At 40.6% G+C, this 16,179-nt stretch overlaps 1 protein-coding gene across 10 annotated transcripts in view; it reads right to left on the bottom strand.

The window, feature by feature from the left end:
• Positions 1-1,508: 1,508 nt before the first annotated feature.
• Positions 1,509-16,179, bottom strand: part of ptprua (protein tyrosine phosphatase receptor type Ua) — a 194,093-nt gene continuing 179,422 nt past the window's right edge. For 5 of the 10 annotated variants that reach the window (XM_051390539.1, XM_051390540.1, XM_051390541.1 and 2 more), the window contains 7 exons: positions 15,978-16,127; positions 13,364-13,678; positions 10,086-10,211; positions 7,572-7,628; positions 5,828-5,985; positions 4,966-5,101; positions 1,509-2,566 (listed from right to left, as the gene is read on the bottom strand). In XM_051390539.1, the coding sequence (XP_051246499.1) occupies positions 2,504-2,566; positions 4,966-5,101; positions 5,828-5,985; positions 7,572-7,628; positions 10,086-10,211; positions 13,364-13,678; positions 15,978-16,127 (1,005 nt within the window). In that variant the 3' untranslated portion in view covers positions 1,509-2,503. The remainder of the gene's footprint in view (positions 2,567-4,965; positions 5,102-5,827; positions 5,986-7,571; positions 7,629-10,085; positions 10,212-13,363; positions 13,679-15,977; positions 16,128-16,179) is intronic. The other 5 variants (XM_051390545.1, XM_051390549.1, XM_051390544.1 and 2 more) reach the window with 1 other exon arrangement.

Here is a 16,179-nt window from a genome sequence, read left to right as displayed (position 1 = left end):
TTCTATCTTTCTATAATGGGAATAATAAAAGAGGCCTTGGATTGGTGTCTTGAAGATAATTAGTTGATGCCATGGGAATGACACTCAATCAATCAACATCAGTTATTTTTCCTGGCTCTGATTGGTTGTTTTGTTGTTCAGGCCCGGTGGATTCTCGCAAATACCATTAGGAGCACTAGGAGGCAGAGGAACCTGATCTTTTTCCGATTATCTGTCTCATGTACTACTGTCTACTACTACATGACAAACAATTGGTTTTATTTGATTAAAGTTTTATTAATTTAAAAGTTACCTACTGCAGCTTTCAGACACTAATTTGAAGCTTTGGTTGTTTTGCACTAATGAACTGTATTGTACATTATTGGTTGCTCTGCGTTAATAGTTACATTATTTATTCAGTGTAATAAATAAATGACATATTATGCAACTTTAAATATTTGGATATGAACTAATATCAATAAATAGCTGCTGTTTGCAACTCCAAAAAGCCTAGAGCCATGAACAGATTATGAAACAATTGGCCCCTTGACACAGCCACGTACAATAAAAGACAGAGACCCTCCTACATAAGAGCAAGATCCCCCATTTTAAAATGCACTTTTATACTCTTGCCTTCCTGTGATCCTTTTTTTTTCTAATCTTTTATTCACTGTGGTTTTATAGTTTTATTATTTTATCTTTCTATTTTTTGCTATATTTTACAGTTTGTTTGTTCTATATATTGTTACTGACAGTGCTGTGGTTCTTAGTTTACCCTGTAAAAGCACTTTGTAAACCCGTTTTTGAAAGATGCTATAAGTAAATAAAGTTTTAAGTTTACCCTACTATTACAGCTAAAAAGAGCCAACTGAAATAAAGGAATTAAATGTATTTATCATTATTTGACACAAGTTGTATCACAAAATGAAAGGTGTAACAGTGAAAGTGGGGTTTGTAACAGTTATTGTGTGTGTGTATGTTTACTAGGTTACAAGGTATATATGAAACAATTCATGAACTTACACTTATCAAGACATTTGTGCCTAAAACCAAACTTTCATTTGTGAAACAGTTGAATCCCAACTAATAAATGGTTGAAATGTAAATATAATATAGTCTCAAGTCTCAACAAGGCTCTTTGTTCAGTGTTGATTGAGGGTACAAAAGTGTACATTTGAATGAAAATTAATGTGATTTACAGTTCTTAACTTACATATGCTGACATACATTCTTCTTTAGTCTGCTGGGAAAATGTGCTAAAAATGCGTATCCCATTTTTTTGCCATTATAAAAATGTTTCTTTTTCCACTTTAATCTATAGTAATATTGTTTTAATACTGATGTTTAGTCTTCTGTAGAATCTGATACAAATGCACCTCTAAACCTTTGGGCTCCAACCCCTTGCTATTACCTTCTGATTCTGGTCGTGGGAGGGCACCATTCTAAGGCCCTCCCGTCTAAGGTGTCTCAGAGATGTAAAAAAAAAAATTAAAAATAAATAACTAATAAAAAACTCCAAAAAGCGTGGCTGTTAAGCAACAACATATTTTATTTATTTTCCTGTTTTATACACTATTTAGAAAATAAAACACATTGAATAAATACAAATTTAGAAAGCGACAGGTTTTCGCTGTATTCTCACAGCAACACGTGGTTATTCTTACGGAGCTCTCTCGGGACTAGCGGAGGGATTTGCGTCGCAGAATCCACCCTAAAGCAGACTTGGGCCACACACTGCAATGAAACACTTAAGACTGGGCATGCAGATGCTGAAGTGGTCCCCATTTACAGACACAGAGAGAATGGATTGGCACATTGATAAGACGTTGAGAACACCTAGAAACACCCGGGGGAGGGAGGAAAAAAACATCTATATACACAGAAAATAAATAAAGAGAAATTAGGTCCAAGACAACTCTACTGTACAGATATGTCCATCGATTGTGACCGACTTTTCAATCCTTTTCACCCTCAGGTAACCTTCAATCATCAGCCTCACCCACCATAAAGTTCAAATATAGTACAGTACGACATGGGATGTTCACCAACAGCAGATTGCACCATTTACAGTGTTACAAACAAACACAAAATATCACCCAGTGGTTGGCATCAACTGTAGTTCCCTTTCAGTGTTTGTTCATAGTAAGGCAGGACACAGCTGAGCTCTTTGAATCCTGTCATCGAGGTATACAACAGGTAGTCCGGCTTCCTTGACAGTGGTCTTGTATAAAATGAACTCCTGTTAAGTGTCCTCTGGTCTGGCAGATGTAAAGTGGCACAAAAGAGTACAGGTTGGATCAGAGCGCCGAGGAAAAAGCAAAAAAGGGTGTCAGTAGTATGTTACAGGTTGTCCAGTGAGCTTTCTCAATCAGTCTTTACGGCAGGCGACGTTTCATCCAGGCATGACGAAGAAGACAACCAGAGCTGTGTACATGGACTAAGGAGGCAGGAGCAGGGATCCGGGATGCGGGATCCAGGATCATGACCTTCTCCTCGAAGAAGGACGAGAAGTGAGGGATTGGTGCTATCTGACTTCCAAGCAGTCCAGGTACTCCTGGGCCAGGTCATAGCAGAACCGGTACTGCTCCTAGAATGAGCACAGATATTGATTGAAGATTATTTTCCCCAACAAACCTCCCTCTGGAGTAACGTTTGATAAATGCTTCACAACTCAATATGAAAGCTCAGACTCTGACTTAGCCTCACTGCCATTTTGTTTCACTTTATTATTCAGCGATATGTACGGTGGCTATTCATCCGCCTTCAGGCCGGACAGTCCAGCTTCAGGCTGGACAAGCCGGACACTCTTTTGTCCTCCTTTTGAGAAAATAACTAAAAAGGTCCGCCTTTTGACACATTACCTGTTAGTTTAATACTTATTGGCTAAAAATGTGTGTCAAAATAACTAATTTCATTGGTTACATTTTCGTGTGGTGACATATCAACACATGGCTAATTTTAATATTCAAATGAGCCATGTGTTGATTCACCACATCACCCAGTTGCTACCACCAGGCTGTCAATCAAACTCTCAGCCAGATAAATGTAAGGTGAGCTAATATCGGTTGTTGGACTGAAATTCTGAAAATGCTCATACTTATATGTAGATAGGCAAAGCCTTGGCAAAGCCTATACATCTGAAACAGAAGGTGCTGCATTTTTTTCCCCTTTATATATCCAGATAAAAACATTAAGAACAGTTTCTGTATGATGTTTATTAGACCTATGTAATCTGAATTGGAAGGGCACGGTGTCATGAGCTGTATCTTTTATATTTATTATTAGCTTTGTGGTATGTGTATGCACCTTTATGTAATCTGGTGGAAAAACATTCAAATTTAAGTGTCCTCCTTTTTGATGTGAAGGAAATGGCCGCCCTAGCGATATTAGGTTTTTGTCATCCAACAGTAGTGCGACAGCTGCAGCGCTGACTGCTATGAGTTTTACATGACAATCTAAGCAATGGAGCTGTCAACGAATATTTTAAATTGGATAATATAATCGATTTGCAAAAGATAGCGGACAGTTGATAATGGAAATCAATAATCGGCTGTGGGACTAACGGGGCACTACCTCAGCTGTCTCGAGCTTCGTGTGTGCCTGGGTCACTGCATAACAGACAGGAGTCGCACAACGTTACTTTCATTGATTGGAAATGAAATTTAGGTCAAGCTGAAACAAGCAAATAATTCAACTACAACCATTTCGGTAATGATGATAGAAAGCAACCTAACTCGGCCGCAGAGAGTGATTTGCACTCCGAGCAATCAAATGAACCCCATTTGGAATTAATTGAATAGCACCAAATCATAACAGGAGCTACAGCGGCTACCGGGAGCAGGATAACTACAGCTGCTACGGTAACGGTTTAGCTTTACGTTTTTGCCATGCATCCAACACAGAAAAAATAAACCATTTATTACATGTTCCATCACTAAAAGAGGCAGAGGAATAGCTGAACATTCGACACCAACAGAGAGCAGGAGAGAGAGAGAGAGAGAGAGAGAGAGAGAGAGAAGAGAGAGAGAGAGAAAATTGCTAACCGCTAAGCTAAAGCACTGTAGCTAGCAGAACTGAACAGTGTGTCGAGGCCGAGCAGAGCTAGAGTACGTTTAAATGTATGGAATTAGCTGATGTAATGAACAACGTACACGTTTTTTACTGGATTGAAGAATGTGCAACCAACAACACCGAAACCGTCAACAGGAAATGATACGCTAACCGCAGCACGTCAGACGGGGGTCATTTATGTTATGTATTGGTTTATGGACATAATGCTCAAAAGTAGATAAAACGTTCAAATTGAATGTGAATTTATATGAATAATCAAAGGTTTTTGGACAGCTTTTTGTTCATTTTGACAGCACTACTAAGCCACGAGCTTTTTAAATCCTGGAAGCGGACTGTAGCGAGCTACGCAGGGAAGAGACGTACTAATTCAGAGGTCTGGAACCAGGCTAGGTCTCAGAACTTATTAAAACCCCCACATCTTTCTCTTCTGTCCTTTTTCTTGTCTCTGCATGTTCATAAATTGGAGTCATACAGCCTCAGGATAAGTACAAATGTTTTACTCAACTTGATACATTATCAACATGTCTTCGCCTCAATTTGTGCTACCTAGAGAGAAATTGTATTGATTTGTGCCCACTTGCTGCTTTCCTTTGACTTTGGATTCAATTCTACATTCTACATCTAAAATTTAATTCCCATTCAGCTTAAACACCTGTACAGGGTTTTATTTAATACCTTAACAGCACTTTACCTTTATGCTATTTTTCTAAATAGATAGATTTAGAAATAAAATGAATAGTGAAGTGAAACAAGTTGTAAAAACATCTGATTTACTTCTGGGAAGTGGCTCATTTAATTTCCTCGTCTTCCTGCAGAGCAGTTTTCTGCTTCCCTGACATTCCCCTGTGCGAGGCAGCAGCATACTAATATATAACATGTTGCAGTAAAGACAGATAAAGACCCCTGCTTGCTCACCATTGTCTCTACCATGTTTGGCTTGGAGTTGCGCAGCGTTTTGGCAGCAAAGAACACGTCCACCATGCTGTGGTGACGAATCATTTCCAGGATCATGGTGCAGGCACAGAAAGTTCCGCTTCGACCGCCGCCATTCCTGCTCCAGAAAGAACGAACAAAGACACACACACAAACACACAGAATAGAAGCATAAAGACATGAGTGACCTAATAAAGATGTGGTACAGCAGCTCAGACAGCCTCTCGGAGGGAGAGCTACAGAGTGAAATGTCACAGTTTGACTGAGCACAGATCAAGCATGCTGTCAGAAAAAGGCCAACTGGCATACTTTCAAGATGAATATCTGAGTAGAGTTCTCATTAAAATACAGGAGCGGGGACTTAATCAGATATGAGATGTCTAACACACAGCCTGACCTGCAGAGATCAAAGGACCCTGACACGGAGACAGGGGACAAATCTAATGCACCTCCACTCAAGCAGCTAATATAAAGACGCTCTTAATGGTTCATTTTTCCTCAGTTAATGAGATTTAATAACTCTAAAAAGTATACAAACTCTCCTGCAGGGCCAGTTCTGAATAACAGTAACGAGGTGAATAATATGAATGCAGTGTGGCATCTTATCAAAAATTCAGAAGTCCAGCCTTCAATGGAAAGTCTGAAAACTGGTTCTAACACTTTTATATTCATACAAGAATGAAATTCATGAGGAGACATTGAATTCATTATAGATTTGAACTTTACATTAAAGGATGTTTGACAAGTACTGCAGCTTAAGTCTAAAAAGACTCATATCAGCACTGACTTATATTAAATACACATGCAAGTACAGTATGGTGTAGATGTATGTAAGCGGACTCACAGGCAGTGGACGATGGTGCGTCCCTCTCCACACTCCCTCTGCCAGTTGTGGACCTGAGCCAAGAGGCTGAGGAAGGCTTTCTTGGAGTCGGGCACGTCGCGGTACGGGGACCAGCGGAGGAACTGGAAGTGACGCACCACGAGCTGGCCTTCCTGAAGCTATAGAGAGCAAAAGTTGAAGACAGAGGGAGGGGGGGAGTGAGAGTTTTACTTCTTCCAGTATAAGCCACCATATAGGCATTAAACCCACTGCATATGCTCCACACACATCGCACACAGTCATTCACACCGATCTAGTCTCAGCCAGGGGGCATCCTATCAACACTTCAAACCTGCTCAAGCTCGCCTGCAGAGCTCCTGTTCTTCCCTTTTAATTGCTGTTAAAGTTGCAGTGTGTAGCAGTGTACTCAAACATACCACATTATGAATAATAACTATTAATATCAATAATATAATTTTTTCTTCTTCGTGCCATTCTTTTAAGGTGTTTCTCATTGTGATTTTGAAACCCATTTGTCTATATTAATATTCAACGCTGTATTCATTGATTTTTTTGACCCTGCTAAATGCTCCACTATGTTCACCAGTTAGTTGCTCTGTGTGCAGTTCAGTGTTGGGCACATAGATATGGGCACATAGATATGGAAACGTAGATACAGCTTTCTTAAATTTGACATTGGGTTGAGGTCACCACTTGGAAAAATGCCAAATGAACATTGAACACCCAGAAGTGTTGCAGTTTAACACATTTGACAATATTTAAAAAATGTTTTAAATAAACGTGTCTGAACAGCTCTTGTCTACACCACGTGTTTCTAAGGAGGGACCAACAAAGAATCAGAAAATAAAGATGACCCACTAAAAGACTGCAGACTTTGGACACCTTATGGTACAGTCAAAGGTTATCCTTATTAGACTATTATTTACTCCTAAAATGCCATGTGATAAACTTCTGTCTGTCTATTTAAAAGTCTGCTCAAACATAGAACTAGCAGTGGTGGTAGATAACTGTCCAAAGAACATGCCAGTTGAACCAAAGTGAAGTGTATCAGCCTATCAGAGTCTGCCATACTGGTTTCTGCTGGTTTGCCAAAGCTCAGCAGGGCCCTGGCTTTCTCCTCTTTATCAAAATTAAATTTTGGCCATTTTAGACTCTAAAATGCCACTGAGTGGTTAACCCAAATTCATCCTTCAAAACGTCCCAGAAAACTATCGGTAATGTCAGAGAACCCAGGAGCTTGTCTCTCTACGGTCTCTGTTTCTTCAGTCTGGGGACTGGAATGGAGTTTGTTCTTCCAGCACATGCAGAACTACAGTAAATGTTTCTGGGTTAACTTTTACAACTTTCAAATAAGGCCGAAGACTGCCAGGGGATGCTCGATGGATTGTGGGAAATGGTACCTTAAAGGTAGCCCGTGGAAATTTTTAATGAACGTGATGTTTACATTCTGTTCTCACTGAAATAAAGTGTTCAATGTTGAATGCATTTCCCCCTTCATTAAACACTGGAGAAGCTGATTTATTTAGGTGGCATATTACTACGTTCTGGGGGATAGTGTACATTGCTCAAAAACTCCACAAGGTACCTTTATTTTGGACGAACACAAGCACTAACAATACCACTGGTGTGGGGCAGAGGCTATCAGTCTTGTTACACTTATTATACCCGGTTATCAGAATTCATCATTAAGTAGCAACAATGCTACTCGTAGCACCTCTGTTGTATTTCCTGGACAGTGGAGTACCTTCTTGGGAAAGAGGCTATCGGTGTCTTGCTCTGTGGTGTCTGCTTCCTCGGGATCCTGCAGAGAGGCCATGTGGGAACAGTTTCTGAGATGGTGTCAAGATATTTGAGGGGTTGGGTTGGAGTGGAAGGGTGATGGGGGCACTGACAAGGGAGGATCAGGCCAAAGTGAGGGTCAGGCGTAAGGTGGCACAAGAGCTAGGAGGGTTTGTTAACTAAAAGGAGGTTCCACGACGAGGATATGTCTGCTTAACTAGCTGCTAGAAGCATCTACAGGAGACTACTGAGGTCAAAGGACAGGAGCTGGAAGAGTCCAGACTGTGTGCAGTGGACGCTGGAGCTAAGCAAAATTACTCACACAACACACAGACATGTTCACCACACACAGACTCACATTCAAAAACACAAAAACCATATTGGATAATGGTCATAATCAAGAAACATCTTTCAGTAACTGTAGATTGTAAAAACATGGAGTTCTGTTTGTTTCAGTATTACATAATTGCTCAAATAGGAGCAGTTCTGCTTAATTAACAGGTCTAGGAACAATACATATGTGGCTAATGACACCATGACACTGTTGATAAAGAGTAGGATTATTATGCTGCAACTCACTCAGGGAACAATAAATGCCGGCTGGTTCCTGGGTCACCATTCAGAATTATTATATTAGTATCAGGCTTCATTAACCCTCTTAAAAATAAATTATTTGATTCAGTGCCAGGAAATGTCCCCCACAGCAATACAGCAGGGGTTGAGCAAGTGCTTTTGTCAATGTCCAAAATGAAAGCAAAAAACATGTCATTTGAAAAGAAAATGAAACATCTAAACAGCAATTTTGCGATTAACTCTGTCAAAGTGACATGTCAAGACAACTTAGAGTGATTCACTTAGAGTTTACACTTAGATCTTAATGTTTGTTTGTGAAGACAACAAAATAGAGAAAATTACATCCTTTCATTTCAAATTAAATTAGGGAAAATAAAACTTTGCGTATGTGCAGCCTTTTACCATCAACTGCTGTTATCAAGAGAGTTCAGTCGAGGTAAAATGCTTCTAATTTATAGCTGGACACTATGGTATTAAGTTATGTTTACATTATTGTAAAAATCTACAGTATGAATGTCTGTTCTTCTACTGCCACCTCAAGATGAGATATGGTGGAAAAACAAATAGGAAATCTAATGCAATGAAAAACCACTCCAGGGTTGCCAACTGTCACACTTTGTGCTGTGAGACAGCCGTTGCATGCTCTCATGTTAGCCAAACAAATGATACCCTAATATAAGAGTGAATGCGCATAATATATTTTCAGCAGAAGAGAAACAGATGCAGGTCACCGTAGCAAAATCAAAACGTAAAGGACCAGTGTGTAGGATTTAGTGGCATCTAGTGGTGAACTTTCAGATTGCAATCAATTGAATACCGCTCTCCAAGCATGTTTGAGAATCTACAGTGGACGTAAAACAAAATGCTCTTTATCTAGAGGTAGTGTTTGGTCCTTTCCTGTAGATACATGGTGGTTCAACATGCTGGCCCTCTGTAGATTAAAACGGCTCATTCTAAGGCTCAAAAACACAATAATATTTATTTTCAGGTGATTGCACACTAATGAAAACATACCTATGAATAGTCCTAATATATATTCCATTTCTGCCAATAGATCCTCCTAAATGTTACACACTGGACCTTTAAATAGAGCTTGAGAGAGCTCAGAAAGCTTTCTACGTTTTATAGCAAACATGGGCCACATCAGTAGAAATACCTCCCCTGATGTCATAAAAAGTAAATGTCTAAAAAAAGGAAACTCTCAGGAAAAAATAGCATACAGATTTAACTAAATTGATAGTAAAATGAATTGTGTCAGGATCTGTCATCAAAATCTCACTCAGGCTAGCTAACTAGTGGGAGGAAGAGTGGTTATTTTATTCAACTTTTTGAGCTCTCTCATTTTGCCCTTACCAATACTTAACTAGTTGCTCTGACATTGCTTTTATTTGATGCTGAGGCAGTGCCAGCAAGCATACTGCTACGCACGATCGAACAGGTCAATATTACGATCTGCTAAATTAGCGCAGAGGTGAATCAACACCTTTCTGACACAGTCTCAGCAAAAAGTGAAGGGAAGGGAAACCATAACGTCAGACTTCTGTTTCAGGAGTAAGAAAATCAAACTCACATTGTTAACTACAAAAAAAAATGAACACTGTTATGGTAATGGACTTGTCGATGTAGGGTTCCAACTCCAAAAGCAAGTGTCTTTAAGACAGTAAACCCCACAAACATGGTTTAGTTCGCGCAAAGTCTGAAAAGTTTGGATTTCAGTAGATTTTACAAGTACCTGTAATTTTGTCTTGTACATTTTGATTTTTGGATTGTAAAAAAATTTTTATTTGCATGTATTTGGACAAGAGTGATTAAAATATCACTAACTGGGTCTATACATAATCTTCATAAATAAGCCCGGGAGGCCATGGGGAACGTAAGACTTTCGTCTTGTGGTGGATCCACCTACCCGAGTGATGTTCTGAATCCGGAAGAGACGGATGATCACGTCATCGTCGGCTGTCCTGGACAGAAGTTCCACAGTCATCGGCCCAAACTGCTGCAACCCCGGTTCAGGCCAGTACTGCAGACAGGGCTGAGCAGAGGAGAGGAGAGGAAGACAGACAGGGTAACAGGACAGAGGAGGTCATTAGCCCACACTTGCTCGAGGCAGGACAAATCATTATGTCAGCAGCCAGTGATGGTGAAGCCCAGTAACAAGACACCTGAGTATTGACAGCAGAGACAATTAGCCTAAATGACAATGATTATCTACAAATAGCAAGCGTAAATTAAATGAGCAAAAAACAACCCGCTCGTCACCGGGAACGATCCTTCACATAAGCTACGGTCACCTAGCTTGAATTATTCATGAGTCCAAATCATTACCATTAGCACATTATAAATTAATGGAGCAGGAGACCTTGGCTATGCCTGGGAGAGATAAACAGGAAGTTAGCTGAGAGGTGGGTGCACGCAAAAACACCAAGGTCTCCCATCACTGCCAACCCCCCCCCCCCCCAAACCGACCCCAGCCGACAGGTGGGAGAAAAAAACACGGGGGAGCGTTGTTGACACGCTGACGTGTGTTGCGGTGACTTTGGGGTTGAGGGGACCCCTGGAGGAGGAAGTGATAATGGCATTTCACAATGACAGAAGGGTATTACCAGGTGACATTGGGCAGGAGAGGAGATAAATATTTATACATTCAGACAGGAGACAGGCAGCTCCAACTCAGGAGGGCAAACTGAGTGTTTGTGTGTGTGGGTGTGTGTGTGTGTGTTGGGAGGTGAACTGTTAATCCAATGGCAGTGAGAGACAAGGAAGGAAGAGAAGAAGAGGGGGAGAGTGACAGAGGGAGAAGGACAGGTTGCAGCTGACAGGCATGGTGGAAATGTTGAGCGGGAATCCAACACGACGCGGTGACAGAGCGGCGATAGGGAGACGGCAGAACAAACCCACGCATGAGCAAACATGGCGTGAGGGGGTGATAAGGATGTGTTAATTCCACGACAGCCCGTGTAAAGGAAACGGACGGACTGAACGCAGGATTGAAGCTTTGTGGCAGAGCACCAGTTAAAGGCCAGACAAGCGGTGACCCGGCCTCACTGTACTGCCTGTTCGCCTCTTATCTGAAGGAAGGGGCGATAAGGATGTCATGTTGTCACTACTGCCGTCCACATGTTACATCCTAAGGAATGGCAATATGAACAGTCATGTTCAATTATGAATGTAAAATCAGCAGATAATTTTCAACAATCATACCCCAGAGTTCTACCTGCCATAAAATGTAGTGCTTAATCAATTTGTTATAAAGTATTAAAGTATTTCTGATTCTGATTCTATATTCTGATTATTTCTTTTTTTAAAGATCAATTTTTGCTGTTTTGAGTGTTTTTACAGTGGACAGTATAGGGGGCGTCAGGGGACCAAACATTTGCTGCCTCCAGATTTTCAAATGTGAGCATTTATGCATTCCTTGGCTTTAAATCACTGCAGTACCACTATCTTTGGGTTTTGAAAAAAACAAGCAATCTAATCTAGTCCTGAGTCCAACTGCTTCACACTACAGTCGCTGCAGATAACGTGGCTTCTACAAGTACGAATATCATCGGAGTGATAAAAAAAACATTGCTCTGAAGCTCAACTCTGAGGCTGTTTTGTGAATAGCTTTCTAATAAACATAGTAACTTCTGATCTACCCATATCAACTTAAATGAACAACTTCCCACTTCTGGTTCAAACACCACCCACATCTGATTAAGCCCTGTCCACCCCAACTACAAATACAGAACATTTAATTGGTTGAACAGATCCAGATAATGGAGTGCTCGCTGATCCCTAGAAAACAGTTGTGGCTTTTATACTCAGCTTTTCCCACACAAAGCATCATATCCCATTTGCACATGCATCAGAGTTTTGTCTGCCATAAGAGTTTTTTATCCAGTTTTAAGCCACTTTTTTACAAAACACTTTTTAGATCTTGGTTGTTGTTATCTATATATTTTAATGGTATGAAGGATTTTGGTCATCCAATGTCTGGATCGTAAGTTATCACAGAAATAAGCTGAGCCAAAGTTAGCAGCAGCTCAGGTGGCATGACTTCCAGGGTGTCCTTTGTCCGTCAAACAGTGTTGGAGAAACAGTGAAACTGCTTGTTACTGTATTTTTACTGGTTTTAATCAGTGGGTCCGTTTGTTTTGGAGAGGAAGAGACATCTGTGGATAACTCTTCTCCGGGTGAAAACCTCCTGACAATGAACACTGAAGGAATCCTAACTGGGAGAAGCTGACTGCAATTATGGCAATAGTGGTAAAGCCAACAACTCCCAGGTCCCACACTACTTCACGGTGTCAGCAAACTTAGTCTTTTGTTATTGCAGCAGAAATTACATAGTGTTTTTTTTAACTGACTAACATTTATGTATTTTATTCCAATCTAATAATAATCTACAGTTCAATAAGGTCCATGTCAGACTCAGGTGGAGATGTTTGGGTCAACTGTATTTTTCTCTTCTACACAACAATGAAAAGGTTCCTTAACTTTGAAAATATCCAGACCTACAGGGCAGTTCTTTGATTTCTCAGGAAGGAGGAATTGTTCTTTACAGGAGAGTCTGCTGGCTAAGTGGACAGGACTTGAGCCTGACAGCTTTTTCTTTTACATTGCTTTTTGTTTCTATACTTTTTCTGTGGTCTTCAACTTACTGTTTGCCTTACAGTGTTTGGAACTCGTCGGAAATTGTCCCCGACACTCTACACTCCCCACATCTTCTTTAAGCAATACATGGTGTACAGAGGAAAAGCTGCTCTGGTGGCAGAATTTAAACCTCAGTAAGCTGAATAAGTAAGAAAATGTAACAATCAATTAAATAGGCTTGAAAAATATAATTTTATTATGATGGTTTTAGAGCCCTGTCTATGCAATTAAAAACAAAGTGCAACATGAGACTGTTAGCTGATTAATGCTTTGAATTTTGGGTCCACAGGCCAGAAAGTGTGAGGAAACCCCGCTCTAATATCACACTGCGGTGATATCTGTATTATTAGAGTGTATGTTAATACACAAAATCCAGCTGTGATACAGAGGCTGTCACATGGAGGGTTTAAGTTACCCAAGGCTTAATTACAAGTGGCAAGCTGAGTTAGAGCTCAACCTAATGAGATTAGTAATAAAAGCGACTTCTACTTGCACAATGTGTGTAGACAATTTAATCTCCAGCCGCTTTAATAGCCCCCTTCCTCTTACCCAGGCAGAGTTGGACTGGTTGAGCTGGTTGAGCATCACCACTGAGGTGCAGCCGTAGTCGTACACCAGCCTCCAGAAGTCAGTGGTGGTGCCGGGCAGTGGGTGCGGCGTCACCACGAAGGCGGCGGGCCGAAGAAAGCTGTCTGCGAGCGCCGCGTTGATGTAGTTGCTGCTTTCCCCCTCGGTGGTGACGAGGAAGGCCAGGGAGCGGTCCGGAGGCAGCACGTCCATGCTGCGGTTCTTCTCACGGTTCCTGGGCATCAGGGAAATGCTGCACTCCTCCACGTCCAGGTGAGGAGTCACGGAGTTCAGAGTCTGAGGAGGAAGGAGGAGGAGGAGGAAGAGGAACGGCAAAGTGAAGGAGAAGGGAGAGCGCAGAGGAGATAATTAGAAAGGTTGGCATGTGTGTTTGAGAATGTGTTCATATTCTAGATGCAGAGATAAAATTTAAGACTGAGAATGAAGATTGCGATAAGAGGAGACAGACGTAGCGGAACAGAAATTGGATCAAAGAGAGACGGACAGAGGCAATGATAACATTCTCTGCTCAAACAGCCTGACTGTCAATACTTGACAAGCACAACTATCTCCAATCATCTCTGGGAAACTTAAAAAACATTAATTATCAGTCAAAACCCCCACAAGGCTTAATGGATAAAAACACATTTAGCACGAGCTCATACATTATGAATAAGCGTATTAGGAAGCAATGGAAATTGAAATGAACTGATTATCTAACTTGCTTCATATTGTGAATGACTCCCTGTTGGTTTACCCAAAATGAATAGAACATTCCAGCTCCTGACCGGAATATTGCATCTCAGCTTCATTTATAAGAGTCTGTCTTTTTGGAAGACTCACATGAGCAGCACTGAGAGAATGTTATTGTTCTGCAAGTGGAAAGGAAAAAGTCTAATTATTCTGGCCAAAGGTCTCCAATCAATAACATCCTCAGAACTGACAAGCCTATAGCATTACCTAAAAGACAAATAGATATTCAGAGCTGAACCTTTCGGCTGATATGCCGATGAGAAAAGCAGCGTCAGCCTTGGTGGCTATCACTCTCATGCTAACTGACATTCATTTCTAACATTTTGTCGTAAAAAAGACCAACAGTACAAGACAGTGTGAATAGAGGGGCAAACCTAAAAGCTCTCATGAAGAGGATAGAGACTGAAGTAAGTAGTAGCAAGGTCTTGTGCAGAATAAAACAGCGGAACTAGAGTAAGGAAGTTTCATTATTTGTTGCCTGACTTTTGAGGGACCAGCACAGCGACTTTAGAGCAGAGAAGATTTAGAGCCGTAGTAAAAGCTGAGTGGAGCACATTTGAGTCTGAACTGTTTTTAATGTCAAATACCGTCTGCATGGTGTAGGGCTGTTACTGTAGACATTCAAGGTAGATTTATAGTTGTGTGTTTAGGGGTTATGGTGTGTACCTGCGGCACAGGCACACGCAGCACTCCTCCACAAAAATGTGACTAGAAGTGACATGAGTCAGTTTAAGCGGTGTTTTCTTCTACAAGTTTCTGATGACAGTAGAGATTGTTGAGAGTGAAAACAACATGAGGTCAGTAATGAAACACCTTTCCACCATCTCTCTGCTTCACAAAGTAAATGAATAACACTTTTTGTGGGGAATAAAGCACGACTGATCATGTATGATACATCTGTCTCTTGCTGCGGCGGTGAAATCAACTATTAATCAAAACCTACACTACAGACATCTACAGTGTGACTGTAAACACCTTATGTTCACTATACATTCATCACACATCCAAAACTGGTGCTGACAAACAGCTGTGGATGGCCGTCGCTGCACCATTATTCAGTTTCATAGCTCTGGGTATTATTTCTTTACCTTTCTAGCTGATATATATACACTGCAGTCTGCTCAGCTCAGAGCCGTCATACAGGTCGTGATATGTGTTCTGCCACGTTGGTGGTTTGCACATTGAAATCACAACATTAAAACTCAAGAAGTTAAAGTATCAAAGGCTGAATACATGAGGCTGAATATGAAGATGGTGTTTAGGGCTATTACAGGTAGAAAAACAAAATGGGGGGGGGTAATATTTTAAATAAATCATAAATTTACAAAAATCTGAGATTATAAGTGGTACATTTATGTGAAACGTTTTTTTCCGAAATGACGTCACAGTAAATGCTACACGTCATTCATGGTTTTGCATTGGTGATGACTCTGTTATCTTAAAGAATATTTTGTTTTCTCGTAATTGTGGTTTTTTTTTTTTGTTTTTTTTTATTTATTTCTCATGAATGAGTTTTCTTCTTGTAGATTTACTACTTTAATCATGGAAATTTCAGAGAATATCAGATTTTTTCTCTCTGAATAGGACACAGCAGGGCTAAACTGCAAACTGCATCTGTGGAGACGATACCAAAAGCACAACTCTGCATGTTTTACCATATTTGTTGTAGTTTGAACATTTCATTTGAACATGTACTCCTTTCCACACCAGAAGGCCGACAGCAGAAATACCAGATTAAGCTTTTAGGTTGCAGTTACAGGTTAATGGCAATGAATGTGATCAATCAAACAACATTGAATTGACAAAAACTTAGAAATACAAATAGTGTGTTTGTGTGTATTACCTGAAACTCCTCTCTGAGCTGCGAGGTGTTGCTCTGAGAGTCAACCTTCAGCATCTCCTTATAGGTGAGAGCAAACTCATTAACGGGGATGGCAGTCTCTCCGCACAAACAAGCCTCCAGGATGGCATCGTGGATGAACACATACTGCTCCTAAGAGACAGACAGCACGGAAAACAGCCGCATTTTTACAAAGTCACACAAA

This window comes from Dicentrarchus labrax, unplaced genomic scaffold (assembly GCF_905237075.1).
Source record: "Dicentrarchus labrax unplaced genomic scaffold, dlabrax2021, whole genome shotgun sequence".
NCBI lineage: Eukaryota > Metazoa > Chordata > Actinopteri > Moronidae > Dicentrarchus > Dicentrarchus labrax.
The sequence above is the reverse complement of the archived record's forward strand: the minus strand, read 5'-3'. Positions and strand labels throughout refer to the sequence as shown.